Here is a 27,908-nt window from a genome sequence, read left to right on the forward strand (position 1 = left end):
GAGGAAGAGCACAAGGAACCTGTAAATGGATTCCTCCAGACTCTGCCGGTGTCCTTTTCCCTTATGATCCAGATATATGTCCTTATTACATCGAGGAATAAATCTTAGTCATATATGCTGAGTCCCATGGGTCCTTCTAGCAAATATCTGAACACAGGGGTGGTTTGGGAGACTCTCAATCAAAAACCACATATAAAGTTTAAAAACAGGTAAAACAATAACCATATATATCATATAAGAGCTCCCAAGGAGGTAAAAATAAAATTTAAAAATCACCATGTCTCTACATATCTGTATATATCCATATATATAATGGACACATAGGTATGAAGAAAATGCTTAGGAATAATAAATACCAAATTCCAGGTAGTAGTTACTTCTGAAGGTGCAGGAAGTAAGATGTGATTAAGGATACCCAGAGGACTTCAATTCTATTGGTAATATATGTATTTCTAATGCAGTAGGTTCACAAGTATTCATCTTATTATTCTTTAAGACTTATTTGTCTGAAACACTTCCTTTATAAAAACTGGGTCACTCAAGTCCTGGGGTTCTTTTTCTTTTTTTTGAGACAGAGTCTTGCTCTGTCGCCCAGGCCGGAGTGCAGTGGCTTAATCTTCTCTCACTGCAAGCTCTGCCTCCTGGGTTCACGCCATTCTCCTGCCTCAGCCTCCCGAGTAGCTGGGACTACTGGTGCCCACCACCACGCCCAGCTAATTTTTTTGTATTTTTTTAGTAGAGACGGGGTTTCACTGTATTAGCCAGGATGGTCGCGATCTCCTGACCTTGTGATCCGCCCGCCTCGGCCTCCCAAAGTGCTGGGATTACAGGCGTGAGCCACCGTGCCCGGCCATCGTGGGGTTCTTTATCAGACTTCTTCAAGTTCACAATCACCAACTCTGTGGATCTCAAATTTTATAGACCCAAAGCTAATACCAAATCTTTCTAAATTCTTTGAGGTAAATTCAGATGGTCTCATCTTATGCCTGAGACAGTGAAGTTAAGGAGCAATTTCTGTATTTGGAGGTAGAGAATCCTGGCTCCAATCCTCTCTTCCCACTTCCTAGCTGAGTGATCTTGGCAACTTATTAAACTGCTGTGCCTCAGATTCCTCATCTGTAAAATGGCCCAAGTCCTCATTCATGGCTCAGTTTTCACTTCCTGTATGAAGACCTCCCAGACCTCCATACTAGAACAAATACTCCTCTTCAAGCCCCCATAGCACTTTGCACCTCCTTCTATTGTGTTGAAATTGTCTAAGTGTCTGACACTCTCAGCAGACTGTGAGCAACTAAAGTGAGGGGATCAGGCCTGGCACAGGTGTTAGCAGAGCAGAATTATGTAAAAGTTTGAAGGAAGAGGGATGCAGAAGGGTACTGAGAAGTAATGTGATCAAGTAAGACGGCACAGGAGTATCGGGGGAACTTCCTGTTACAGAAGTTAGGGAGCTTCCAAGATATGGGACAGGCAGAAGTAGGAGTGGGGCTGTCAAGAATTGTGAAGAGTCTGAGATTTTTATCTTACCTGCAAGCTAATAAGGTAGCCTGTTACTACCTGTAATAAGGATAGTTTGTTACTTACAGCAATAGTGGTAGCCAGAGTACCAGCATTTGTGCCAGTTCTGAGCTCCAGTTCCCATATGACGACGCAGAGAGCCAGATGATACCTGCACATGCAATGGAGTGCATTAAAGGAGAGGAACTTTGAGCGTAGGGAACCTGAATCTTCAATAATGGGCAGTGGGCATGGACACCTTTTGCTCTGATACCTCCTAAGGTTGTTTGCTACATAAACATTCCTGGACAAATAGTCTGGAACAAAGATAGTCAGTGTCTCTCTTTGCAAAATATGCAGAAATGCTAGAGACCCATGAAAATTGTCTCCCAACAAGATGTACCTTTCATTTCTGTGCCATCTCGGCTTTTGATGAATTCTCCCATGAGTATGCCACTCCACCTGTCACTCTGATTAAACTGACAGAAACTGGAACCAGGTCCATTCAAAGTCTTTTATAACATTTAATTAAAGATACTATCAACAGAACGCCATGTAACAGGATAAGACCAATCAGTATTGACTTCAGTCATATCCAAGGGCCTGTATCCAAGAAGGTGGGGAAAAAAAATCAACAAGCCATCAGGATCTACGTTAGAAAGTCAAGTGGCATTCTCGAGTTTCTGTATTGACCATGTACTTGGTCTGAGACATTAATCCAGTCACAGTGGGATGTATTAGTGATTGCACTGACTCCACTTTGGCCCACAGAGAGAAAGAGCAATTCTGTCACCCATAACCACCCTGGCCAATGAGTTGAGGCTGATTTAAGTGCCATCCAGAGCTGAGGTGGTGTCACTGATGACTGCAACTAAAGTCAAGAACAAATTCCTTATCAACATTTCCAATAGGATGACTCTCAAGATAGTGATACTGTTGGGAGAGGCAATCTGCCACGAGCCCTGAGTGTTCCTGCATGTATGTTCTTCCTTCATATGAATTTAAGGCTGTGACGATTCTTCTTGGGCTGTACCTCAGTATTCTGTTGGCAGTAAGCTACCTTGAAATGAGCAGGTTTACCTATTGCTCACTAAGTTTTGAGGACCCCACCCCCACCACCAAGCTTGGGGTCTGCATTTGTAGGCATTCATCTAGGCCTACCTTGTGGCACTTTTGGGGGTGTAGGCCATAAGGAGAACAGCTTTGTGTCAGTCAGCAAGGCCATGTATTTACTTTCAGTTCAAGTGGCTACCTACTTGGACTCAACAAACAGCTAAAGTTTTTAGTTCAAAGTTCTATATCCTTATTGCTGCCATCATTTATTTCATCTTTGGGAAATCATTCATCAGCCTTGGCCATACTGCCTTTCAGCTGGAGCCATGAGCTTGCTGCCTCATTGTCAAAACATCCTCCTGCCTCCTGCCCAGAGACTGAGCAATAACCTAAGTACAATTTGGGCAGCATGTTTCAATCCTACCTCTTGCTCCTTAGCCTCAAAATATTCTCAGGTAGGACTCTTTCTTCAGGTGGGACTTTCCTCAGGACTCTTTCCTCCTCCCTCACTTGGGAATATCTGATTTGCTACCAGATCCCAGGGAATTTCTTTTATTTCTAATCCAGCCCATGAAAGGCCTTTGTCCTTTCTCTTCTAGAAAACCATGTTGGTCAGGATCCAATTTTCATTACTAAAACTTTCACATCTGTGAATTTTATCCTATTTGTAAGCTAACAAGTTAGCCTGCTATGCCTTCATGGATGTTGCCAGAAGACATGAGATTCCTGGGTCAGAGACAAATAACTTTATTACTTATGGTATAGCTAGCAACATGAGCATGATGTTTGCACCAGCTGCCCATGGCCTACACCCCCCAAAGTGCCACAGGGTAGACCTAGATGGATGCCTACATATGCAGACCCCAAGCTTGTGAGGGCAGCGGTGCTCAAAACTTTCATAGTAAGCAACAGGCAAATCTGCTCATTTCAAGGTAGCTTACTGCTAACAGAACACTGAGGTACAGCCCAAGAAGAATGGTCAGTCTTACATTCACGAGGCAAGAATATACATGCAGGAACACTCAGGGCTCATGGCAGATTGTTTCTCCCAAGTTTCTCTTTCTCCAGTGGGTCACCTTTGACAGTATTAACCAACTCTGGGGCACTAAGAGCCTGACAACTACTCAATCCTCATCAATTGCTTCCCAGAACAGTTTGTCACAGGGAAATCCCTCTGAAAGGGCTATTGCTCCTTTATAGCAGCCAAGAAAAACCTGAGACCTTTCCTGTTGTGTTGGCATGGGTCTAAGCCTGGAATGACAAACTGTAGGAGGGGGTTGGCTCTAAGACAGCCCAACAGTTTCCATTCTTCCTTAACAAGTATTATGTACCCTGAATCCCTCTATGCCCAAGTGAATAAACCAAAGTTCTAACAATTCACCTAGTTTCTGTCCACAGAAGTAAGGAATTTCCCTTCTTTCAAGCTCTTGTAAGGATGTGTCCCTGTGACTGTTATCTGAGAGAAGGAAGAACCCGCTGCCTATACAGGAAGAATGTTAGTAGCAGCAGTTAAAATGGGGCAGACCTGAGGCTGAATGCCAGATTAGTGATGAAGTACCTCTTTCTAGAAGACAGTAAGCAACAACCAGGACATAGTTTCAGCAACCATCTTTGAATCTGTTCCAGGAATTCTGGAACCACCTCCCTAGTTCCTTATTAACAGACAATGATGTGTGTATGTATTTAAAACATTATTCTCAGAAGGGGACCATAGGGTGGGTTGTTAGGAATACTCTAATTTAATAACAAAAAAGGCTGTCAGTAGGGACAGGATATATTCTAAAAGTCTAAATTAACGTGCTATTAACAGTTTTCTCTGATGACTTCCACCACGGAGAAAAGGTTTGGGGTGTGGGTAGGGCTAGCCAGAAGTGGATAAAGTAGAGTTAGTGAGAGATCGGGCTCTAAGCTGAGGAGGAACTTGGTCCAGAGAAGAACACAACTTGTGTGTATGCAAAGGGATTTTGCATCATCTTCCATTCCCCGAAATTGTTCTGAAGTAAAACTTGTTTCTACACATCATAAAAGCATGACAAACATTAAATACACATCAGCAGCTGAAATTTGCAAATAATGAAAAAACATTAGGATCTTTTTCCACTGTCCTCAGTGGCCCTCTATGTTCTCAAAAGAAGTCCGTCTGAGGTTAAGTGTGAGGAACTGAGAACTTCACTCATGATGATGTGATGGGTGTCAGGGTTTCCTGGTAGCAAGGGTGTTGCAGACCTACTAGAGGGTACAGAGCAGCCCAGCAGCATTCTGGACTGGGCTGAAGTGGCCACTCAGTAGATGCATGTGTCAGAAGCTGGCCAGAGGCGCTCCGCAGCTCTACAAAGTGTGCCCTTGCTTAGGCTTGAGCTTGCAGAGGGTACTTTTTGTTCATGTGATGAGACACTTCTAAAATGCCACAAGTGAAAAGACAGGGGACCAATTGCAACATGTAGCTGGGCTGATAACTCACTTCTTCAGCAAACCTAAACTGCTTCAACTGGTTTCTGGAGTCAGGGAAAAACCTTAAAAGAGATCCATGTAGTCCAAGAAGTCTCAAGTGGGGCTTATAGGCACCTTTTGGGGATATGGCACCCAACATTTTTTTGTAATCATTAAGAGATGTTTTATATTTCCCAGGGGGTAAGGAGTCTTCATAATCTCAAAAGAATACATTCTCTCAAACTTTTTTTTAACAAGAGACTTCACCCTAGAAAAGTAATAGGATGTATTCAAGGTCACAAATTAGAAAAATGTTGCCAACAACCCAGGTTTCTCGTTTCTCATTTGAGGACCCATTTGCTTCCCCTCTCTTCAATCCACACTCCTTCCTGGAATAGTGAAAAAAACTGGGGAAAAATTATGATCAATAGGGAATTAAAGTAAAAACACTTATACTATGAATACTATGTAGCTATTAAAAATGAGACTGACCTGGCCGGGCGTGGTGGCTAACGCCTGTAACCCCAGGACTTTGGGAGGCTGAGGCGGGCAGATCACGAGGTCAGGAGATCGAGACCATCCTGGCTAACACGGTGAAACCCCGACTCTACTAAAAACACAACAAAATTAGCTGGGCTTGGTGGCACACGCCTGTAGTCCCAGCTACTCAGGAGGCTGAGCCAAGAGAATGGCATGAACCCGGGAGGCAGAGCTTGCAGTGAGCCGAGATTGCGCCACTGCACTCCAGCCTGGGTGATGGAGCAAGACTCTGTCTCAAAAAAAAAAAAAAAAAAAAAAGAAACTGACCTATGTGTGTGTGTGTGTGTATATATATATATACACACACACACACACAGGGGTTATCACCCCAGCTACTTGTTGCAATTGGTCCCCTGCCTTTGCACTTGTGGCATTTTAGGGCAGTTTCTTTTATATATGTATGTCAGACTTTTTTTTTTTTTTTTTTTGAGACAGAGTTTTGCTCTTGTTGCCCGGGATGGAGTGCAGGGATGAAACCTCAGCTCACCGCAACCTCCACCTCCTGGTTTAAGCCATTCTCCTGCCTCAGCCTCCCAAGTAGCTGGGATTACAGGCATCTACCACCATGCCCAGCTAATGTTTTGTATTTTTAGTAGAGATGTGGTTTCACCACGTTGGCCAGGGTGGTCTTGAACTCCTGACCTCAGGTGTGACTTACCTGTCTTGGCCTGCCAAAGTGCTGGGATTAAAGGCATGAGCCACCATGCCTGGCCTCAGACTCATTTTTAATAGCTGCATTATACACACACACAGGGAAAATGCCTAAGACATATTAAGTTTAAAACACAAATTACGGGACATATATCAATATAATTCAATTTTTGTTAAAAAAAAAAAGTATGTGGAGACACATATTTGCATCTACATGTAAAGAAAAAAGCATATTGGGGGAACGCTAAGGGATCATCATGGAGAGGGTTATTCACTGTCTCTATCTGTAAGCCTTGAGACCCCTGTGTCTAACAGTACAGTTGGCCCTCTATATCTACAGATTTAACCAACCATGGATTAAAAATATATTTTAAAAAAATAACAAAAAATATAAATAAAAAACCAATACAGTATAACTAGTTACATACCATTTACATTGTATTAGGTATTATAAGTAATCCAGAGGTGATTAAAAGTATATGGGAGGATGTGTATGGGTTATATGCAAATACAATACACATTTTCTATAAGGGACTTGAGCATCCTTGGATTTTGGTATGCCTGGGGCTCCTGGAACCAATCTCCCACAAATACCAAGATGACTGTAACTCCTCCATTGTAAAAATACACTTATCTGGTTACATGCTTTCAAAAACTTTAAGAAGCTCACGGATTAGGATTATCACCTTGTGGGAGGGAAAGGAAGCAGAAACCAGAAGCTCAGAGAGAATTCTGCAACTTACCCAAGGTTTATAGGAATGAAGAGTACAGAATCCAAGGCTTTAACTTTCTGTCCAGTGTTGTTCACAATTCCCTACTATGTGGTGTGAGATAGGACAACCTTCCCAAGACAAACAGGAAGTGCGATAATGGTAATTTCTTACAAACTAAATAAAGTGTTGGGGACTAGGCTCAGCCGGAACCTGATGTTTTGTAAATCTGCAGGGAAATATTCCTAAAGGTCAAAGGATCTTGGCAAGCACCCAGGTCTTCTCTGACCATACTGGGAAAACACTGGAAAAACTGCTGTTTTGTCTCTGCAGGACCACAAACTCTGAAGCCAGACTCCCCAGGTTTGAATCCCAGTTCTATCACTAGCTGTGTGACAATTATTTAACTTTTGTATCTCAGCTTCCTCATGTGTAAAATGGGGATAATAACAGTACCTACCTCTTAGGATTGCTGTGAGCATTATTAACACATGTAAAGTACTTGGAGCATTTCTGACACAAAATAAGTACAGAATGTTGTTATTATTGTTGTTATCACTGGAAAGCTAAGAGTTCCTCAGCTACAGGTTCTCAGGGGTCTCTGACAAGTAAAATAGCCTAAAAACGAAAAAAACCTATAGTAGAAAGATGTTAACACTTGTTTCTCTGTTCTCTCCATCAAGACTATGACTCATTTTTTTCACATCTTCCTTCCTTTTATTGAAAAAAATTTTAGAAAATGGCAGTTAATAAAAGGCACAAACAAATCAACAGGGATATACTAGTGGAAAACACAATATAAAACTAAAATGCCATTGGCTTCTTTAACTGGTTAAAAGCACAAAATGTAACAGGCAGAAAGTCTGTTTCAAACAAATTAAAAAGCTATGTTTTTTTTAAATTCTCCCCAAATCAGATATATACACACCCACAAAAATAGTGTGTGAAGGAAAGCTGTCATACACGAGACGTTGTATCCTGAATTCTTCAAGGAAACACATATTGAAATAGGAATTAACAGAGTCAGCAACAGATTAATAATTTTTTAAAATTCAGTCTTAAAATGCTACATGGCCCAAAGCTATACTATATAAAGTATGCTAGGTACAAAAGAAAACATCTGTACAGCTTTTAGCAAAACTACTTTCCCAGAAAAGCAAATTAAAATAATGTAATCAGCAGATCAAGGAGACTACAGCTAGACATCAGAGCTACAACTTCTCATATCTGTGTCAGAAAATCCTATTTATCCAGAATAGACTAAAATTTCAGGACAAAACAGGGACTTTTAAACATTTCTTACTTTACCCATTTTAAGTTCTTTTTATCTCCCCCACCCCCCAAGCCAGTAATTCAGCAAGATCCAGCAGAAAGAGGGCTACTTTTAGAATTGGCTATTTTATTTTTCTTTCTATGGCGAGACTGTCATGGAGCCTGGATATTTCAGGCTCATATGCATCCATGACCAGTGTCCCACTGTGGTCAAAAAACTTAGCAATGGACTTGGTGAACTCGGCTTCCCGCTGCTGCTTTGTTCTCCCACTGATGAAGGTCAGCTTCAAGGTGTATTTGTCATCAAACCTAAGCATGGGGGCAAAGATAACAAATCAAAAACCAAACACAGAGATTCAACCAGTAACAATACGGCACCAAGTGATTCCGAAGAAAAGGAGTAAGTTGGGCACCGGTGATACAGGGAACAAACACATCCTTTAAAAGCAAAAACAAAAACAAAACCCCAGGGCTCCTAACTCTTCAAGATACTAGTTCTGATTCTTAGGTGTTGATGTATCTTTCCTGCTTTAATTACTGTGTACCTCCTTTACCTTGCTGTAGACTTTTAAGCCATGTGGACCATCTTCTCCCATCTCTGGACTTTGTATTTGCCATGCTAGATAGGTCTGCCTAGAAGATTCTTCTCTCCTGTCTCACCTGACAAGTTCTTATTTGTTAACACTACACTTGGGCATAAACTTTTCTGGGAAAGCCTCCCAATCTGGGTCAGATGTGTCTCCTCTGTCTTCCACAGCACCATCAATCAACATTCAACTCAAATACTGACCTCCTATCATATGCCAGGCCTCATAATAGGATGCTATGGTATCAACAAAATTACCTATCTGTTGACATGATGTGTACTATGTTCTTCACTAGACTGGGAGGTTTCTTTTCCCTTTGTTTCTGGTGCTTGAATCAGGATTGTCTAGGAGATTCTTGAGCAAAGATTTCTGTCTCGTTTCATACTCTTAGCTGGGTTTCTAGTAGGCAATCAAATTTTTATAAATAAATGAAGAACCCTTGCTTTCAAGGATGCTCTCCAATTCCAGGGTGTCTAGTCCTTACACTCTGTAATCAATCTAGCTCCAGGTTTTACTCTGATCACAGGCCAGGGATGCTAACTGCTTTACTAAATAAACTCCAGAGACTCCTTATCTATACTTTAAGGTACCCTGAAGGCCATTACTATGTCCATCCATTCAAGAGGGTTTAATGACACCAATTACTGGTAGGCTGACATCCCCCACCCTGTTTCCATTTATTGGGACATATTCAGTGGATTGTTAAGCTAGTATTATCTTTAGATGAAGCAGTTTCTTGAGGCTCTATTTCTGCATGTTTAAAATGGGAGAACTTCCATCTGCTTTTAGGATTACTGTCATAACTAAAACAGTGCCTATCATTAACTAGTGCTCAAAAGATCACAGCTCCTCAGTAATTGCTGGTCTAGGCAGTAACTCCCAACTTGGAGAGCTAGTCGTGAAGTTCCTTCAACTATTTTCAACACCTCAAAAGATTTTCTCAAGTTCTGACCAACTGCTACTAACTGATATCACAGTAATTTTTAGATTTCTGTGCCCAGTTTTATTGGCAGGTACATGGCTTTGGTGGCAGTCCATGAACTGATGAGTTGTGACCTGACACATTTTAGAAATGTTCATTAATTAAGATATTTATTAAGCCTACCTATATGGGTCAGGCAGTTTTAGATGGTAAGAATATATGGCAGTGAACATAATATAAATGTCTGCCTTTTGGGACTTTCATTTCAGTGTGTGTAGGGAACAGACAGTACAAAAAAATAAGATGTTCTCTTAAATAGGTGGGCAGAAAAACCTTCACTAAGCAGATGTTTGAGCAGAGCCAAGAAAGGTAAGAGAACAAGCTCTCTGGAAAAAGAATGTTTCAGGCAAAAGCAACAGCAAGTGCAAAGGCCCTGAGGCAAGAACATGCCTGAAATGTCTTAAGAACAGAAAGGGGCGTAATTTGAACAGAATGAAGTGGGAGAGGATGAGAGCCATAGGAGATGAGGGGTATGTTTGCATAGGTGTGTGAAGTACAGAGAACAGACATGTATGGACTTCCAGGCCATCCTCAGGATTCTGGCGATTTCTCTGAGAGAGTTTTGAGCAAAAGACTGAGTTGATTATGTTTCAAAATGATCACTTTGCTTGCTGTCCTGGGAATAGACTATGGGTGGGGAGAGGGCTGCAGAAGTCCATTAGAACATCATTACAGTAGGCTGGGCACCGTGGCTCACGCCTGTAATCCCTGCACTTTGGGAGCCCAAGGTCGGTGGATGACGAGATCAGGAGATCAAGACCATCCTGGCTAACATGGTGAAACCCTGTCTCTATTAAAAATGCAAAAAATTAGCAGGGCGCAGTGGCAGGCACCTATAGTCCCAGCTATTTGGGAGGCTGAGGCAGGAGAATGGCGTGAACCTGGGAGGCGGAGCTTGCAGTGAGCCGAGATCGCGCCACTGCACTCCAGCCTGGACAAAAATGTGAGACTTCGTCTCAAAAAAACAAAAAAACAAACAAAAAAAGAACATCATTACAGTAACTTATGTGACAGAGAATGGTAGCAGCAGAGATGGTAAATGGTCAGACAATACATTTAGATGGTACAGCGAACAGGATTTTCTGACAGAAGGACTGAGAAAGAGGAGTCAAAATGACTCCAGAGCTCTGTAAGGACAGCACTGCCATTTATTGAAGTGGGAAAACTGAGGGCAGGTTTGGACGAGACAAAGATGAGTAAGGTTTTAGACATGTTGACTTTGAGATGCCTATTGGGATCCAACATCAAACAGAATGCCGGAATATATTTAGAGTTCAGAGAAGAGATCAAGGATGAAAATACAAATTTAGAGATCTTCATCATAGAGAAGAGGTTCCAGAACAAGTCCTGGTGGCATTTCAAATGTAAAAAAATGGGAGATGAAGAATCACAAAGGAGACTGAGGAACAGACATTAAGGTAAGAAGAAAATTAGAAGCGTGTGGTATCCGAGGAGCCTAGTTAAAAAAAAGAAGTATTACAAGGTAAGGGTAATTAGCTATGTCAAATGCTGCTGACAGGTCAAGTAAGAGGAGAAAAGAGAAGACAAGAGCAGATCCAGGTGATAGCACAAAAGGAAAAGGAGAGCAGAGAAATGAGGAGACTGTCTGAGGAGCAGAAGGGGAAAGAAAACTTTTTTTTTTTTTTTTTTTTTAGTTGGGAGAAATTACAGTATATATGTATGTCAGACGGAATGATCCAGCAGAGGGAAACATCAAGTAAAGGAGAAGGGATAGAATCCCATAGACCAGGGAGGGAAGGTCTTAGATAGGTACTTGGAAGTAGGTAAGTAGTGATGGTAGACTTATGATGGCTTCTATCTTTCCAACAACAAAATACTGACAGTAAAGATAGGGGAGGAGGCCTAGGAGGTTTCAGGATAGGGAAGATATGAAAGATCCTCCAGGACAGGGAGAAAGTAACTGGACTACAGAAGTGTCATGGAATCTAAGCCAGGTAAGGAGGAAGTGAAGTGGGTTACAGATACCGCTGGGGCAGAAGAAATGCTGTGACAAGAGAACTAGAAGGAAATAAATTAGAATAACAGGAAGCAATGGTCAGGGTGGGACACTTAAAACTGAAATTATTGAACGTAGTTTGTTCTTAGTAATTGCAAGGTCTACTAGGGTATGTCTATGAAAGTAAGTGTTTAAGACATGATAGAAAACAGGATAATGGGAAGAAGGAAGTAAAACTGAGAGGCCAAATTACTAGAATAATCATCTATGTGAATATGGCAATCACCAAGACTTATGAAAGGACAAATGTTAGAGAGTGCCAATGAGCCAGGAATTATCTTCAAAAGAGCAGGTCTGTATTTAACTGCAAGGAAGAGGCATAGAAGTGGCACAATGTGATGACATGCATTCAAAGGGCGGGGGGCGGTTTAGGGAAGAGGAGGCATTGGAAGCTGCAAAGGGGAGACCCATCTCTACCTGTAGTACCAGAGTAATGAAGGCTGTGAGAGAAACATCAGCCACCACTTGCAGTCTGCAGAGGAATTATGTCCTCAGGGGTTATGGTCCAGTTTCACTTAGGGCAAGAAAGAGAAGGGAATGTTCATAGAGATGGCTAGGTTATAGGTGACTTTGTGGATGGCTGACAATGACTTGGCTGCAGGCAGAGACTAATTAGGAGGTCATGGCTGCTGCCCAGCTCAGATGAACGTCAATCATTCACATAACAAAACATGCCACGCCAGGCCCTCGGCTGGGTCTGGTTACCAAGGGGTAAGTGAGAAAGTCCCACCTGGGCTTAGGTTTCTAGTGTATAGTGAATAGTAAAGGAGCTCACGCTTTGGAGGAGGGGGGCAGGCCCAGGAGGAGACACAGACAGTAAATAATTATAGCTCCATGTGGTAACTAACAGAGGTAAGCATAAAATGCTTTTAAGAATAACTAGGACGGGCTGGGCGTGGTGGCTCATGCCTGTAATCCCACCACATTGGGAGGCGGAGGCTAGGGGATCACTTGAGGTCAGGAGTTCATGACCAGTCTGGCCAACATGGTAAAATCCCATCTCTACAAAAAATACAAAAATTAGCTGGGTGTGGTCGTGGGTCCGTAATCGCAGCTACTCAGGAGGCTGAGGCAGGAGAATTGCTTGAACCCAGGTGATGGAGGCTGCAGTGAGCCAAGATCGCATCATCGTGCTCCAGCCTGGGTGACAAGAGTGAAACTCCATCTCAAAAAAAAAAAAAGAATAACCAGGACCACCTAATTTAAACTAAGGCATGTCAGGGAAGGCTTCTTGGAAGTAGGAGTGAGCCAGGTTACAGAAAGATAGCTAAACCAGAGAGAAGAACATGTTTAAAGGTACGGGGTCACTGGGAAACTTGGATAACTTAGCATCTTGCAAACTCCATAATATTGCCAGAGTGAGAGAATGGATTTTGAGAGGGGCATAAAAGAAAGCTGGAGATGTCACTAGGGGATGAATGCTATAACACTTCATATGCTAAAGGAGTTTAGACTGTATAATGAATGTGCTGGGGAGTCACAAAATCACTTTTTGCGAGAGAGTCACATAGCTTGTGCTGTCTGCACATGGCAACTGGTAGTCTGTGAAACCTTTCATTGCCATTTTCACATCACGTGACCTGGCAGTAGGAATAAGACATCAGAATCAGCCACTGTTAAGCTACTAAATCCGTCTGTGAGGTGGGGGAGGGGGAAGACATCAGCAGAAAGTGGGGAACAAAGCAAGAACGTTCACACTTCCACTCCACCAACAATATGGCAGTTGGTAAAAATAGTAGGAAACGTGAAAAAATCAGAACCCTTATACACTGCTAGTGACATTGTAAAATAGGGCAGCCACTTTGGACAACAGTCTGGCAGTTCCTCAAACAAAAAGAGTTACCATACGATCTAGTAAGTCTTCTCCTAGGTGTACTACCCAAGAGAAATGAAAACATGTCTACCTAAAAACATGTACACAAATATGGATAGCAACATTATTCATAATAGCCAAAAAGTAGAAACAACCCAAATGTCTGTCAACTAACAAATGGATAAACAAAATGGAATATTGCTTGACCAAAGAAAGGAATAAAGTACTGGTACATGCTACAACATGAATGAACCTCGTGTGCAGTATATATAGGAAGTAATGGCACTAAGTGAAAGAACCTAGTTATAAAAGACCACATATTGTATGATTCCATTCATATAAAATGTCCATAAGGGAGAACAGAGAAAGTAGACTGGTGGTTGCCCAGGGCTCAGGGAAGCGGAAGGATAGGGAAGTGATTAGCTAGAGTACAGAGGTTTTTTTTTTTTGAGGTGATGAAAATGCTCTAAAATTGACTGTAATAATGGTTGCAAATATCTGTAAATACACTAGAAACTTGTGAACTGTACACTTTAAATGGGTGAAATGTATGGTAGGTGAATTATATAAAAGTTATTAAAAAATACAAAAGTCAGAATAAAAATAATGAAATTACAATGCCGCTAAGTTTTAGAATTCTGCAACTCTGCTTCAGTGGCCTGGTAGAGGACGCAGATTATGATGGCTGAGGCCAAAGGGCAGCTCGAAGCCCCTGTTAGGAGATAAGCAAGGACTCAGCTGCAACAACAGAATGAAGGTCTGCTTCCCTTTCTCATAGGCGCCTCTACAAGTTGGCAATGAGAGAGCCTGTACAGCACAAATGCTACACTTAATTTCATACGTAAATAATTGTACTTATAATTTGTGGGGCTATTATGCACTAGTTAAGTATAATATGTTTTTAAGATAGTGACTACGAGTATGAATTCTGGTTTCAAACTTGGGCTGGAATTCCTGCTCTACCACTTTTGGGCTATATGATACTGGAAGAGTTGATTTAATCTTTGGGCCTGTATTCTTATCTATAAAATGAGTGTTCTAAAATCTAAATGAGATAATGCATTTAGCAGAATACCCAACATATAGTAAATGTTCAATAAACATTTGCTATTATTATAATTGGTATTTCATCTTCCCAGAAACTCCAGACATCATTTTTGACCCCACTAAACCTGATAATTTATATGATTTACCCGAAGTTATACAGCTAGAAAGAAACTGAACTGGAACACGAACGTAGTTCTTGGTACCTACAAAACACATGTGTGTCAGCTGCACAAAGTTATACCTAACACTGGTCAGAAATAGACTGTAGATTGTGCTTTTTTTGAGTTGCCCAGTGCACTGCTCCAGAGATTATTGACTGTATTCATGGAGAGAAGACAGGATCATAGAAGACACAGAAGCTAATGGAGTTCTTCAAAAATAACTGATCTCTCATCTTTGGCCTTTATAGTTTTGTACACTTAATCGTCTCTGTTAACTGGCCACAGGAAAAAGAATCATTCTTCATTCTTCCACCAAAGCACTTTCTCCCACAGTTTATCCTCAGAGCATTTCTGTGATAATGCAATCTCAGAACTACAGAGCTAGGACAAACCTTCTAGATCATTCACACTCCTTTCTTCATTTTATATGACTAGCCCTATGATCCATGTAGAGTAGGCACATAGTAAGTCTTCTGTTGATAATGATAACATGCCAGGGCAAATCCAACACCAGGATTGAAAAATCTGTGAAGATAGTCATACCTTTTAAGACTGGAGGACAGCTGCCAAATATCATCAGGATCCATTCCTGTAGGATCTTTCCTGTGGGCCACGAGAAAGATGCTCTTCTCCTTATATGAGGTATAAATGGTCAGAATCCCCATCATCACAAAATAGGTTCAAATAAAGTTAAGGGAAAAATACCCAAACATAAAAGAGAAGTAACACAAATTGACAAGCAAGATATATAAAAACTTTCATAATGATAGTCCTAAAGAAGACAGCTTTGTCTTGCTGCAAAAACACTGAAAATTTAGCTATTTCATTTTCATCCTTATGTTTATGTACCAAGAGAAACAAGGTTCTCTCTGGTTAATTCTGCAAACATCTCAAAAAGGAAGAAAAGAAAAAGGTACAGAGCATAAACTAGCTCTCATCTTTATGTTCAAAGACAACATGTATAATAAGATACTTAGTTTGTCAAGACTTTGTCATAATAGTGCTTATTTCTTTATAAAAAACAACTAATAGTCCCAGTGGACTTGACCATGTTCAACTGATTTTAAGGGTTATAAGAAGAGAAGAAAAGTGACCCAAATAGTTCACTATAGGAGAGTATGTCAAATAGTACTACAATTACTTCCTGTATGCACATAGACTTATTATTATATTGTTTTTGACAGTATTAAGTACCACATATAATAAGCACTTACAGTTTGCCAAAAACTAGCATAAGAGCTTTGTGTACACTGTGCCATTTAAATTTCAGAAACAAGGCTGGGCACGATAGCTACACCTATAATACCAGCACTTTGGGAGGCCGAGGCAGGCAGTCTGAGACCAGCCTGGCCAAAAGGGAACAATGGGAAATTCCATTTCCACTAAAAATACAAAAATTAAGGCTAGGTATGGTGGCTCACACCTGTAATCCCAGCACTTTGGGAGGCTGAGGTGGGCAGATCACTTGAGGTCAGGAGTTTAAGACGAGCCTGGCCAATATGGTGAAACCCCATGTTTCTACTAAAAATACAAAAATTAGCCGGGCATGGTGGTACATGCCGGTAGGCCTGGCTACTCAGGAGGCTGAGGCATGAGAATGGCTTGAACCCAGGAGGTGGAGGTTGCAGGGTGGCAGTGAGGCGAGATCGTGCCACTGTGCTCCAGCCGGTGTGACAGAGCAAGACTCCATCTCAAAAAACAAAAAACAAAAAAATTTAGCTGGATGTGGTGGTGCAGGCCCATAATCCCAGCTACTTGTGTGGCTGAGGCAGGAGAATCACTTGAACCCGGGAGGCAGAAGTTGTAGTGAGCCAAGATCGTGCCACTGCACTCCAGCCTGGGCGACAAAGTGAGACCCTGTCTCAAAAAATAAAAATAAAATAAAATAAAAATAAATTTCATGAACAGTGCTCGCTTCAGCAGCACATATACTAAAATTAGAATGATACAGAGATTAGCATGGCCCTAGCACAAGGATGACAGGTAAATTCATGAAGCATTCCATTAAAAAAGAGTTTAAAAAGATAAATTTCATGAACAGGAAAGGCAGGAAAATATAGTGCAAAGTATATGGACTTCAGAGTAGAGATAATTCTAGATTTAAATCTTGGCCTTTAATCAGTATAATCATAACAAATAACTTCCTTACCCAAGTCTTAGTATCCTTACCTTTAAAACTGGGATAATACTGGTATTTTAGAATTATCATGAGATTTAGAGATGAAGGATATATGTAGTCTACGATACAGAAGAATTTTTTTTTTTTTTTTTTTTTGAGATAGGGTCTCACTCTGTCACCCAGGCTAGAGTACAGTGGCACGATCTCAGCTCACTGCAGCCTCAACATCCCAGGCTCAAGTGATCCTCCCATCTCAGCTTCCTGAGTAGCTGGGATTATAGGTGTGCGTCACCACACCCAGCTAATTTATTTTTTAATTTATCTAATTACTTTATTTATTTTGAGACAGAGTCTTGCTCTGTCGCCCAGGCTGCAGTGCAGTAGTGGATCTCGGTTCACTGTGACTTCCGCCTCCTGGATTCAAGTGATTCTTGTGCCTCAGCCTCCCAAGTAACTGGACTACAGGCATGCACCACCACGCCCAGCTAATTTTTGTATTTTTGGTAGAGACAGGGCTTCTCCACGTTGCTGAGGCTGGCCTTGAACTCTTGGGCTCAAGCAATTCGCCCGCCTTGGCCTCTCAAAGTGTTGGGATTACAGGCGTGAGCCACGATGCCACAGAAGATATTTATAATGTAGTCCCTACTATTATAAATAAAACTGATATGACTAAAAATAAGACCTTGTTTTATTAAGCAAATATAACCAAACAAATGAATTACCATCAACGTAGTTCTCTTGGGAGGCCAGATGTTTGTAACAAGATTGCTATCATTTTCAAATCGCTTTGGAATTCCCCTGGGAACTGTCTCTAGAACCTATAGACTATTATTCTTTTGAACTGCCTTAACGGTGAAAAATTCACACTGGGATGATTAATCTGATGACTGGAAGGAGTCAAGGATCACCTGGTACCACTTCTGGGGGCTATGTAGGGCAAACTGGATAATACAATTTTTGACTAGGATCTGCTTTATTAGAGGTTTGCTAACTGCCTCTGAAGATAAATCTCCAACATGAAGTTTTAAAACATATTTCAGGTTGGCTGGGCACAGTGGCTTATGCCTGTAATACCAGCACTTTGGGAGGACCGCTTGGGCCCAGGAGTTTTGACACCAGCCTAGGCAATGTAGTGGGACCTTGTCTCTGTAAAAAATTTAAAAATTAGGTAGGCGTGGTGGCATGTGCCTGTCTGCTCAGGAGGTTGAGGTAGGAGAACTGCTTGAGCCAGGAGGCTGAGGCTGCAGTGAGTCATAATCACACCATTGTACTTCAGCCTGGGTGACAGGGTAAGACCCTGTCTCAAAAAAAAAAAAAAAAAAATTTAGGTAGTGGTAACATTGTTTAAAAAAGTAAACTGCCTACCAAAATTATCTGTTTTAATAGTGAAGTATAATTAAGTTCTTTTTTTTTTTTTTGGGGGGGCAGGGAACGGAGTCTCACTCTGTTGCCCAGGCTGGAGTGCAGTGGCGTGATCTCGGCTCACTGCAAGCTCCGCCTCCTGGGTTCACGCCATTCTCCTGCCTCAGTCTCCGGAGTAGCTGGGACTACAGGCGCCCGCCACTACGCCCGGTTAATTTTTTGTATTTTTAGTAGAGACGGGGTTTCACCGTGTTAGCCAGGGTGGTCTCGATCTCCTGACCTCGTGATCCGCCCGCCCTGGTCTCCCAAAGTGCTGGGATTACAGGCGTGAGCCACTGTGCCCGGCCTTAATTAAGTTCTTTATATTCAACTTCTTGAGAAAAAAAATCAACTGGGTAGGCAACAACCATGATCTTATATTTATCATAAAAAAGAGGGGAAAGGAAATGATTATATACCAAATACAATATAAAATCTCTCATTTAATCTTCATGATAATTCTGAATGCTACCCATATTTATAAATGAGTGGTATTCAAATCATTTCAAAAATAAGTAAATTTTCATTAGCACAAGATCACAAATACCTTGGATTTCAAACCCACATTCTCTAGCTCCAGAATAAGTTCTTAATTCCACTATAATACAAGTCACACTTGTGTCTCATGCTAATTTCCAGTTCAGCTCCTCAGCTTCAAGTAAACCTGATACAGATCTGAGTCTCCAAAATCAGTTCCTTTCCTAATTTGAAGCAGCCACGTCTAATGGGAAAAGTTCTGGGCTAGAAATGAGAAGAGCTGGGTTCACGATTACTATGTGTTTTGCTATTAAGTGCTCATATTAGGATAATAACCTCTACATTAATAACAAAAATGAATTACGATAAAATAACCATACTAAACATAAAATATCAATGACAGTTACTATATAAAATGATAGATGTTTACTAGATAAACATCACAGCTCATAATATTAAATTCTAACATTAGCAAGCCCTAACATGAAAGTCTGTTTTGTTTTTTGTAGGGAGAAGTATCAGCAGATTTTTTAAAATGGTCACTAGAAAACAAACCTGGGCATAAAGGATATGATATGACGCACAAAGCCAAAACGGGTTTCGACTCTGGAAAGGGGTGCATATAATCCCAAATCAAAGCCACTATGGCAAAGAAACAGGAGATTGTACAGATGGTGAGGCGACCATCAATTAGACCAAAATTCTCCACGTATTTGTATTTTTCCAGAAGTACCTGGTGAGAAAAAGAAGGAATCAAGCTAATAGGAATACTTCCTTCCCAGTATCTGCTTTTATTCTTGATTTCCGTGATAAAAGAATCTATGAATTACCAAGAAGTTCCCTCCAGTTGGGATTTTACCACACCAAACAAATAAGACTCAAGTCTTCTATAAAGAACCAAAGAGGAAAAGTTCATCAATCCCTCATATAAAAACTTTAAACTCCTCAACTTTTCCCACAGCTAAAATGTTCTTCTGACTTTTTCTGTGAGAAATTTTAGAAACTGCTTTCTGACTCAATTTCTAACACTGAAAACTCAGGTCACTCCAAGTTACAAAAGGAAAAGATTTTCCAGGAGAGATGGCCATCAGCTGTATAGATACTAACCAACCCCTCCTCAATAAAGTACCTTTTTGGCAGAATCATCCAAAGAGTTTTTCACAGCTGATCCATCCCACTTGTCAATTTTTACAGGCTTATCATCTATCTTCCACTGCGAAACAAACAGAAAAGTTGTGCATCAAGAAACTAGGCCTCTTACTGAAGGTAAAATGAACCACTTTTTAAGAGCATCTCTCATGCACACATAATATTTACTCTTTGTCTTCTGATGTTGCAGAACTAAAAGACAAAACAGGCTGTTCTGGGCACACTCCTATGGGGTAGCCCTGCAAGAAGCAGTTAAAAACAAGCAAACAAAAAAGACCAAACAATTAAAATAGATGAGGTAACCAGAGTCAGGTGGTACTCATGTGATGTTGACGTTGCCAGTCTCCATGCAGAGAATATAAAAACAACCCCAGAACCAGAACACATATATGGGCTGCAGAGACTCTAAGTGTAAACTTGCATATCCCACCTTCATTTTACCCAAATGTGAGTATAGAAAATTACTCTATTTATTCATTCTTTCCTTCTCTGACCACAAAACTCACAAAATACAGATACATGAATTTACAGACACTAACAAAATGGGGAGGATCTCCTTTAATATCACTTTGTCAGCTAACAACTTTTATTATTTTACCAGCATGTCTTAACTTTAAGACAGCAATTCCAGTATAGCCTGTTGGAAACAACACTAAATTTTAAATTACAAACCAAGTCCCAGACTCAGTGCCATCATGAGTTGAGTGGACAAACTCTGCTTCTATTTCCCTTATCTATAGAGGTTTAGAAAGTTTCTCAAACACTACTATTCAGAGGCAAATAATTCTCTCACTCACTGCTCATGTAGAAGTTCAAAATGTTACAGCACCTATGAATGCCAATTTAGCACCCTGAATTCAGCTTCCCACTTCTGGGAATGTTTCTATAACTGAATACATGTGAAATGATATACAAGGCTACTCACTGCAGCATTGTCTGTAATAGTGAAAAGCTGAAAGTAACTCGAATGCTCATTTACAAGGGGATTGGTTAAACAAACTACAGTACATCCAGATATCTTATTAGGGTAGAGAAATATGGGGAGGAGTAAGACTACTTATGTGTGCCTTTAAAATTTTTTAACCATGTGAATGTATTACATAGTAAAAAATTTTCTCAAATGCAAGTATGTAAGTAAATGTAGCTTAAGAGGAACAGGGTGCTACAAATAATCTGATAAACCTGTTTTTTTTTTTGTAGAACATTAATGGCCAACTCTTATTTTTTAGATCAAGTGAACAAATATTATATTCCATAAAAACCACAAACCAGCAAGCAATCCAAAATTCATTTGGATTTAGAATGGATTATTTTATGGAAAGACAGAGAATGTCATATTTATCTTTTGGATTGAGCACAAGTACAAAGATAATGCCTATAAGAAATAAACAGATGGCAGTGGTGAGTACCTGCCGTCCCAGATACTTGGGAGGCTGAGGTGGGAGAACAGCTTGAGCCCAGGAGTTCCAGTCCAGCCTGGGCAATATAGTGAGAACTTGTCTCTGGAAAAAATAAATAAATAAATAAACAATAAAAAATAAAATAAGAAGTGGGATAAAAATAATTGTAAAGATTTTAAACAACTACAGAAATATAATTCATCAACTTTGATTTTTTAACTGTGATTCTATATATTATTATACAAGAGAAGGCCGGGCGCGGTGGCTCAAGCCTGTAATCCCAGCACTTTGGGAGGCCGAGACGGGCGGATCACGAGGTCAGGAGATCGAGACCATCCTGGCTAACACGGTGAAACCCCGTCTCTACTAAAAAATACAAAAAACTAGCCGGGCGAGGTGGTGGGTGTCTGTAGTCCCAGCTACTCGGGAGGCTGAGACGGAGAACGGCGTAAACCCGGGAGGCGGAGCTTGCAGTGAGCTGAGATCCGGCCACTGCACTCCAGCCTGGGTGACAGAGCGAGACTTCGTCTCAAAAAAAAAAAAAAAAAAAAAAAAAAAAAGAAAACCCGTTCTGTGAAGTTTGTTGGGAAAAATAACATGAGCTAAAAATAGCCATACTTAAAGTGATTAAAAGTCAATCAAGTTTTTTTTCCCTTGGTGCCTTGTAAAAGCAAGTGTTTTTCTTCGAGAAAACTACTCATGGCAGCATACTGCGATATTGACTGCCATAGACTGCCAGCCTACAAATCAAACATGACATCTAATTTTAAAGATGCAAACTAAACCAAAAAGAAATTAGCAGGCTTTCTAGCTAGATAGCTCATTTACACTGTCAAGTAAATCCCTCTTTGAAGACATGCAAAAGAACCAACTTGTAGAGCCAAACCCACCATAGCATTTGAATTATTTGTGAAATAAAGTCAGAATAAAGTCATTTAAAAATTATGGGTCATTCAAAAACAGGAAAATCATATTCTCAGACACCTAGCCACACTTCACTTCCTGGATTGCATCACAGAAAAGAAACTTGCCTTTATAAGTCAGAAAATAATGTCTTAAAAATTTGGGGGAATAAAATGCAGAAGCAGCCATTACAATGTATTGAAATAGCCTCAGCTATAACTTCACTGCCTGGTACCTAGAAGCAATCTTCAATAAGTGGAACAGAAACATTTCCAGTGAATTACATGAAATCACAAGAAAGGTTATAATTTGACTTTATGGTAACATAGGCCATTTTGAACCTAATAGTGTCCCTGGTACAGTACAGAGAACCATCTGGAAAAAGGGGAGTCGCTATTAGGGGCTGATTTTTCTGATTATTATTTCTCATCATGCTCAAAAACTGCTCATCAACTAAAATGTATGCTGCTCCTCACGTTCTCTCTACCACTAATTCGGGTATTTTAGAAGCTATCTTTTTTTTTTTTTTTTTTTGCCTCATTTTTGTCTTCCTCAACACTAAGTGCAAATTGCTTTCCTTTTGTAATAGATAAAGCAAAAATTAGTTTATTTTATGTAGGACCTCACAGGATAAATTACAAAGAAGGGCAGCGTGCAGAAATAAGTGAACCTGGGCCCAAGACTGCCATCTTCGGCAAGGCTTGTTTGCAAGGTTGGCCCCTGGCTGGCATCTGACAAGCTGGCTGATAAAACAGTTCCCTACACTGATATAAATACATTCCCTCAGTGATAAGAATGGCTCACTGTGCCTCAACTGTTTGTATAAATGATGTGATTTATGTTGAACACCTTTCCTCCTGGAAATCTAGAAAAAATTAAAGTTCTTTATGTTGGCAGTATCCAAAATTTCAAAATGATATCCCTTACACAGGTCAATTTTCACCCACTGTAAAACTGCTATTGCCACTCATCTTTTTATTGCAGCACTAAGCAGACCCTCAATCCAGACACCAATGTTCTTCAGATTAGAAAACGAGACTTCAAAGAGGTTAAGTGCCATACAACTAGTAAATGACGGGCCAACAAAATTCTTTAGGGCTAAATTACAAATACATGTCTCATTATAAAACTGTCTCTTCTTCAGTGATATAAATTTATTTTTACTTGCCTTAATCCCTGAACTCAATCCCAAAGCAGATTGTGGCCTTATACTTAAAGGTGTACTGTACTTCAAATCACAAGCTAACTGGTTTTGGCCAGGCGCAGTGGCTCACTCCTATAATCCCAGCACTTTGGGAGGCTGAGGCAGATGGGTCGTTTGAGATCAGGAGTTCGAGATCAGTCTGGCCAACATTGTGAAACCTCGTCTCTACTAAAAGTACAAAACTTAGCCAGGCTAAGTAATCCCAGGTACTTGGGAGGCTGAGGAAAGAGAATTGCTTGAATCCGGGAGGCGGAGGTTGCAGTGAGCTGAGATGGCGCCACTACACTCCAGCCTGGGTGAACAGAGGAAGACTCCATCTCAAAAAACAAACCAACCAACAAACAAAAAACAAAAAACAAACTGACTGGATTTAGACTAAATACAAATGTATGCAGACAAATGCTTTTTTTCCTTACCCAATAAGTGAATCCTTATTATCCAAGGGAGAATGGAGTCAGGCTACTTTATTTTAATCTTCACTTTTCCACTTAATACTGGAAGGCACTGGACAAATAATTTAACCGTTCTAAAGCCTTATTAGTTTGCTCAATTGTAAAATAAAGACGGTGAAAGTATCTATTTCACAGGTTGGTATGAGAAGTAAATAGTGTAATTATAAAACATAGCACAGTGCACAGTACCTAGTAAGTACTTAATAAAAATTAGCTATTGCTGTTGCTATTAATGATATAAAACTATATAATACACTGCATCATGATTACCTGACTGTATGTATTATCTCCCTCACTGGGTAACAGGGACTACACACTTTTGTATTCTCAGAGCCTGGAACACAATATACTCTCAATAGCTTTTTTTTTTTTTTATGTCTAAATACAAAGAAAAAAAGGGAAGAAAAAGATCTCTAAAATGTTACTCTCCAGTCTAAATTTAGCAAATGTAGACATGCTCAAAATGATCTCACTTGGTTCTTATTCACAGAATTTTTTTTAAGGGATGGAGGGCAGACAGAAAGTATAATCATAGCTACCATTTCCTGAATGCCTAACATGTGCTATGTATGTGCAAAGTATTTTATATACACTACCTCACTTAATTTCCACAATAACTCTACAAGGTAAGAACAGTTAAAATCTTCCTTTCACAGATAACACTAAGGGTTTAAAAAATTCGCCAAAGATGAAAGACAGAAAGTTGTAAAGTCAGGACTCAATACCCATGCTCTCTCACTATTCTACACTGCTTTCCCATGAAGAGAAAGGAAAGGAATTATTAGCCATCAAAAACACAAAAGAACAGGAAGCAAAAAGGTCCCTGAAGTGACAGCTATACAATGTATCTTGATTCCTAACAAGCTCTAGTTCATAACATTTTAAAAACCTAAAAAAAAAAAAAAAAAAAAAAAAAGTTAATCTGAATAGGACCACAAAACTCATAGGGTATCAAAAATGTTGAATCTCCCCACTCAATGTAAAACCAACTGCAATTTGGCTGAAAACAGAGATCAAAAAGTACTATTTTAAAGAAATTACTCCCCTACACTACCCACTGAAGAGATAAAGACAACTTTTTTTTTTTTTTTTGGAGACACAGTCTTGCTCTGTCGCCCAGGCTGAGTGCAGTGGCATGATCTCAGTTCACTGCAACCTCCGCCTCTCCTGGGTTCAAGCAATTCTCATGCCTCAGCTTCCCGAGTAGCTGGGATTACAGGCATGTGTCATCACACCAGGCTAATTTTTTGTATTTTTTAATAGAGATGGGGTTTCACCATGTTGGCCCTAGACTTGAACTCCTGGCCTCAAGTGATCCACGTACCCCAGCCTCCCAAAGTGCCACCACACCCGGCCAAGATAAAGACAACTTTTATCAAACTAACATACCTGATGCCAGAACTGGCTGGCTAACTAGTTAAAAGAAAACAGGCATTTGATAGCTTTAATAGAACACTATGAAGAATCATTTCAGTTACGTTTCTCCACTGCACATTTGAATAACAAAAAATTCTACGAAGACATTTCACTGAAGGTATGGCATCAGGAACTCCATAAGTGATTAGGAAGGATATTAAACACAACTCAGGTCTGAAGGATATGCAGGCAATGCAGGAAGGCATTTTCCAAATTAACTCATTTGAGGGAATACAGCCTTCTGTTCCCCATGCGTCACCAGGCTTAAAGGGATAGGGTGGGATCAAAAAAAGAGACAAAATAAGCCAGGCACAGTGGCTCACGTTTATAACTTCAGCACTTTGGGAGGCCAAGGAGGAAGGATTGCTTGAGTTCAGGAGTCTGAGATCAGCCTGGGCAACATAGCAAGACCCTATATCTAAAAAAAAAAATTTAATTAAAAAAATTAGCCAGGCATGGTGGTGCCCACCTATAGTCCCAGGTACTTGGGAGACTGAGGCAGGAGGATGGCTTGAGCCCAGGAGGTGCAGGCTGCAGTGGGCCGTGATTGTGCCACTGCACTCCGACCTGGACAACGGAGTGAGACTCCATCTCACAAAACGAAAGGAAAAAATCCTTGGCCATTAGGATATGTCCAACAAAACAAAATTGTTTTGAGTATGACAACATGAACACCTTCAATTTTCTTATTTTAATAACAGTGAAAAGAGAAGTTATGCAGTGATATAAAAGACCTGAGTGGATTGCTTCACAAAGTTCCCTGGCTTGATAATAAGACTCAAAGGATTCCTCAATTCACACTGGAGAGATGAAGAATTACCAGGGGTGAGAGTGGTGTCAATGGTGACCCTGTTCTGATTTAGACAGAATTGAGCATGGCTTTAAGAAAAATAAACTTTTTCTCTCCTTTATCCCAGTTTAGAAAGTAGACAGAAGCTGCAAAGGGGGAAAGTAGCAGGAGATGAGGCATCTGAGAGAAACCATTTCCTAGTTATTAGGCTAAAAAACTTGAATTTTATTCTGAAGCGGGCAATGGAGAGTATTTTAAGCAGGGGAATAACAATCAAATTTACGTTTTTTTTTTTTTTTAAGTCATTTTAGTGGCAACCTGGCAGATGATCTGGAGAGGAGTAACACTGGACATAGAGATGCAGATGGAGCCTGATGTAACTGCAGAGCCTCAATGCTCAATAGAGCAGCAGTAGGGAGAATGAAAGGGAGTATTTCTGAGGTAGAATTGGCAGGACTTAGTAACAGACTAGTTATAAGGAACATGAAAGAGAAGAGACAGAGATGACCATCTACTAGAATTAGGGCTTGGATGACTTGTTGGAGCCATTATGTCATTTTCCAAGAAGGAGGAAAGAGGATACCCATTTGTGTATGTGGAGTTCTAAACTAAAATAAGGAGATAATAAAAACTGATGGCAAACTCAGAAGCTGAGATTACAATTCCAGTTGGAAATACATATGTGACCATATCCCCCCCACACCCCACACACATATTTAGCAAGAAAAGAAAATGTTCAGTTTGGGGAGAAAATGATGTCTATCTTAAGAATGTGCACTGTCATCTAATTTAAATCCCAATTCAGCAAAAACATGGTATCTCAAAGAGATTATGCTCTTAGCAACACACTGAATCTTCAATTTCAATCTATTTTTTATAAAAATGGTCAAGATACACTGCAAAGAAAATTACTAGCTTAACAGTGCTTATTACTGACTGCATTCATCGCTGGAGTTAGAAGTTAGGAAATTACCATGTGTTAATTAAATTATGAGCATGCACATTAGTGACAACCCCAGAGAAACTGATTCTTAGGTGTTATACTGCCTTCTCTACTCCACCACAAACTGCATTTAGCTGTGACAGGGCTGCTTCTACGTCAACTCAGCCCATGATAGAGAAGCCTACATGACTGCAGCTCTTTGAGGGCCAGGTCACTGGATCCATGACTTAAAATCCTACCACTGAACCCAGAAAGTGTGAGATCTAAGGCTGAAAAGAGCTTAAAGTTAAAACAACTTGATTCAGCATATTAATCAGCAATGCTCCAACAATGAAGTATTTTTTCTACCAGCAAACTGAAATGTAGTCAACAATCCTTTCAATACTAGCAACTAACATCTTCTAAAGTCTGACTGAATTGTTGGCATAATCAACCAATATAAATTTCTTACCTTTGCAATGGGTAGACAAGAAATTAGATACACACAAAAAAATGGTCTTTACAATTGTGTTAAGGAAAATCTTATACTTAACAATGAATTATAAACTATGCTAAGTGCTAAATGGTAAGAAGTAGACATAGAGGGGCAAGGGCACACTACAGGTTCAAGGATCTGCAAAAAAGATTCTGGATAAAATGTTACCTATTACCTCAGGGATATCAATCTGCAGCAAAGCTGACTGGGGATGGTTGGAAGAGAGAGGGATGTTGCCAAGGAAGACCTGAATTAATAAGGCACGAAGACTGGCTAGGAATGTACTACATTGATACGGATGTGTGATGAGTCCTTATTCTAGAAAGGTAACAGATCACATACTCCATTTAAGAATTATATGCAATCAGTTCTGAAAAATGCAGCTGAGTGCAAATTCAGGCATAGGACCACACAGCTGTTTC

The 27,908-nt window shown here is 40.3% G+C and overlaps 1 protein-coding gene across 2 annotated transcripts in view; it reads right to left on the reverse strand.

Annotated features, from left to right (window-relative positions):
* Positions 1-7,572: 7,572 nt before the first annotated feature.
* SPCS2 (signal peptidase complex subunit 2 homolog (S. cerevisiae)) overlaps positions 7,573-27,908 on the reverse strand; it is a 29,508-nt gene continuing 9,172 nt past the window's right edge. Inside the window, exons 2-6 of one of the 2 annotated variants that reach the window (XM_012002044.1) lie at positions 21,313-21,405; positions 19,884-19,967; positions 19,327-19,487; positions 15,301-15,435; positions 7,573-8,459 (exon numbers count right to left, since the gene is read on the reverse strand). In XM_012002044.1, coding sequence (XP_011857434.1) covers positions 8,273-8,459; positions 15,301-15,435; positions 19,327-19,487; positions 19,884-19,967; positions 21,313-21,405 — 660 coding nt within the window. In that variant the 3' untranslated portion in view covers positions 7,573-8,272. The remainder of the gene's footprint in view (positions 8,460-15,300; positions 15,436-19,326; positions 19,488-19,883; positions 19,968-21,312; positions 21,406-27,908) is intronic. The other variant, XM_012002045.1, reaches the window with a different exon arrangement.

This window comes from Mandrillus leucophaeus, unplaced genomic scaffold (genome assembly GCF_000951045.1).
Source record: "Mandrillus leucophaeus isolate KB7577 unplaced genomic scaffold, Mleu.le_1.0 Scaffold674, whole genome shotgun sequence".
NCBI lineage: Eukaryota > Metazoa > Chordata > Mammalia > Primates > Cercopithecidae > Mandrillus > Mandrillus leucophaeus.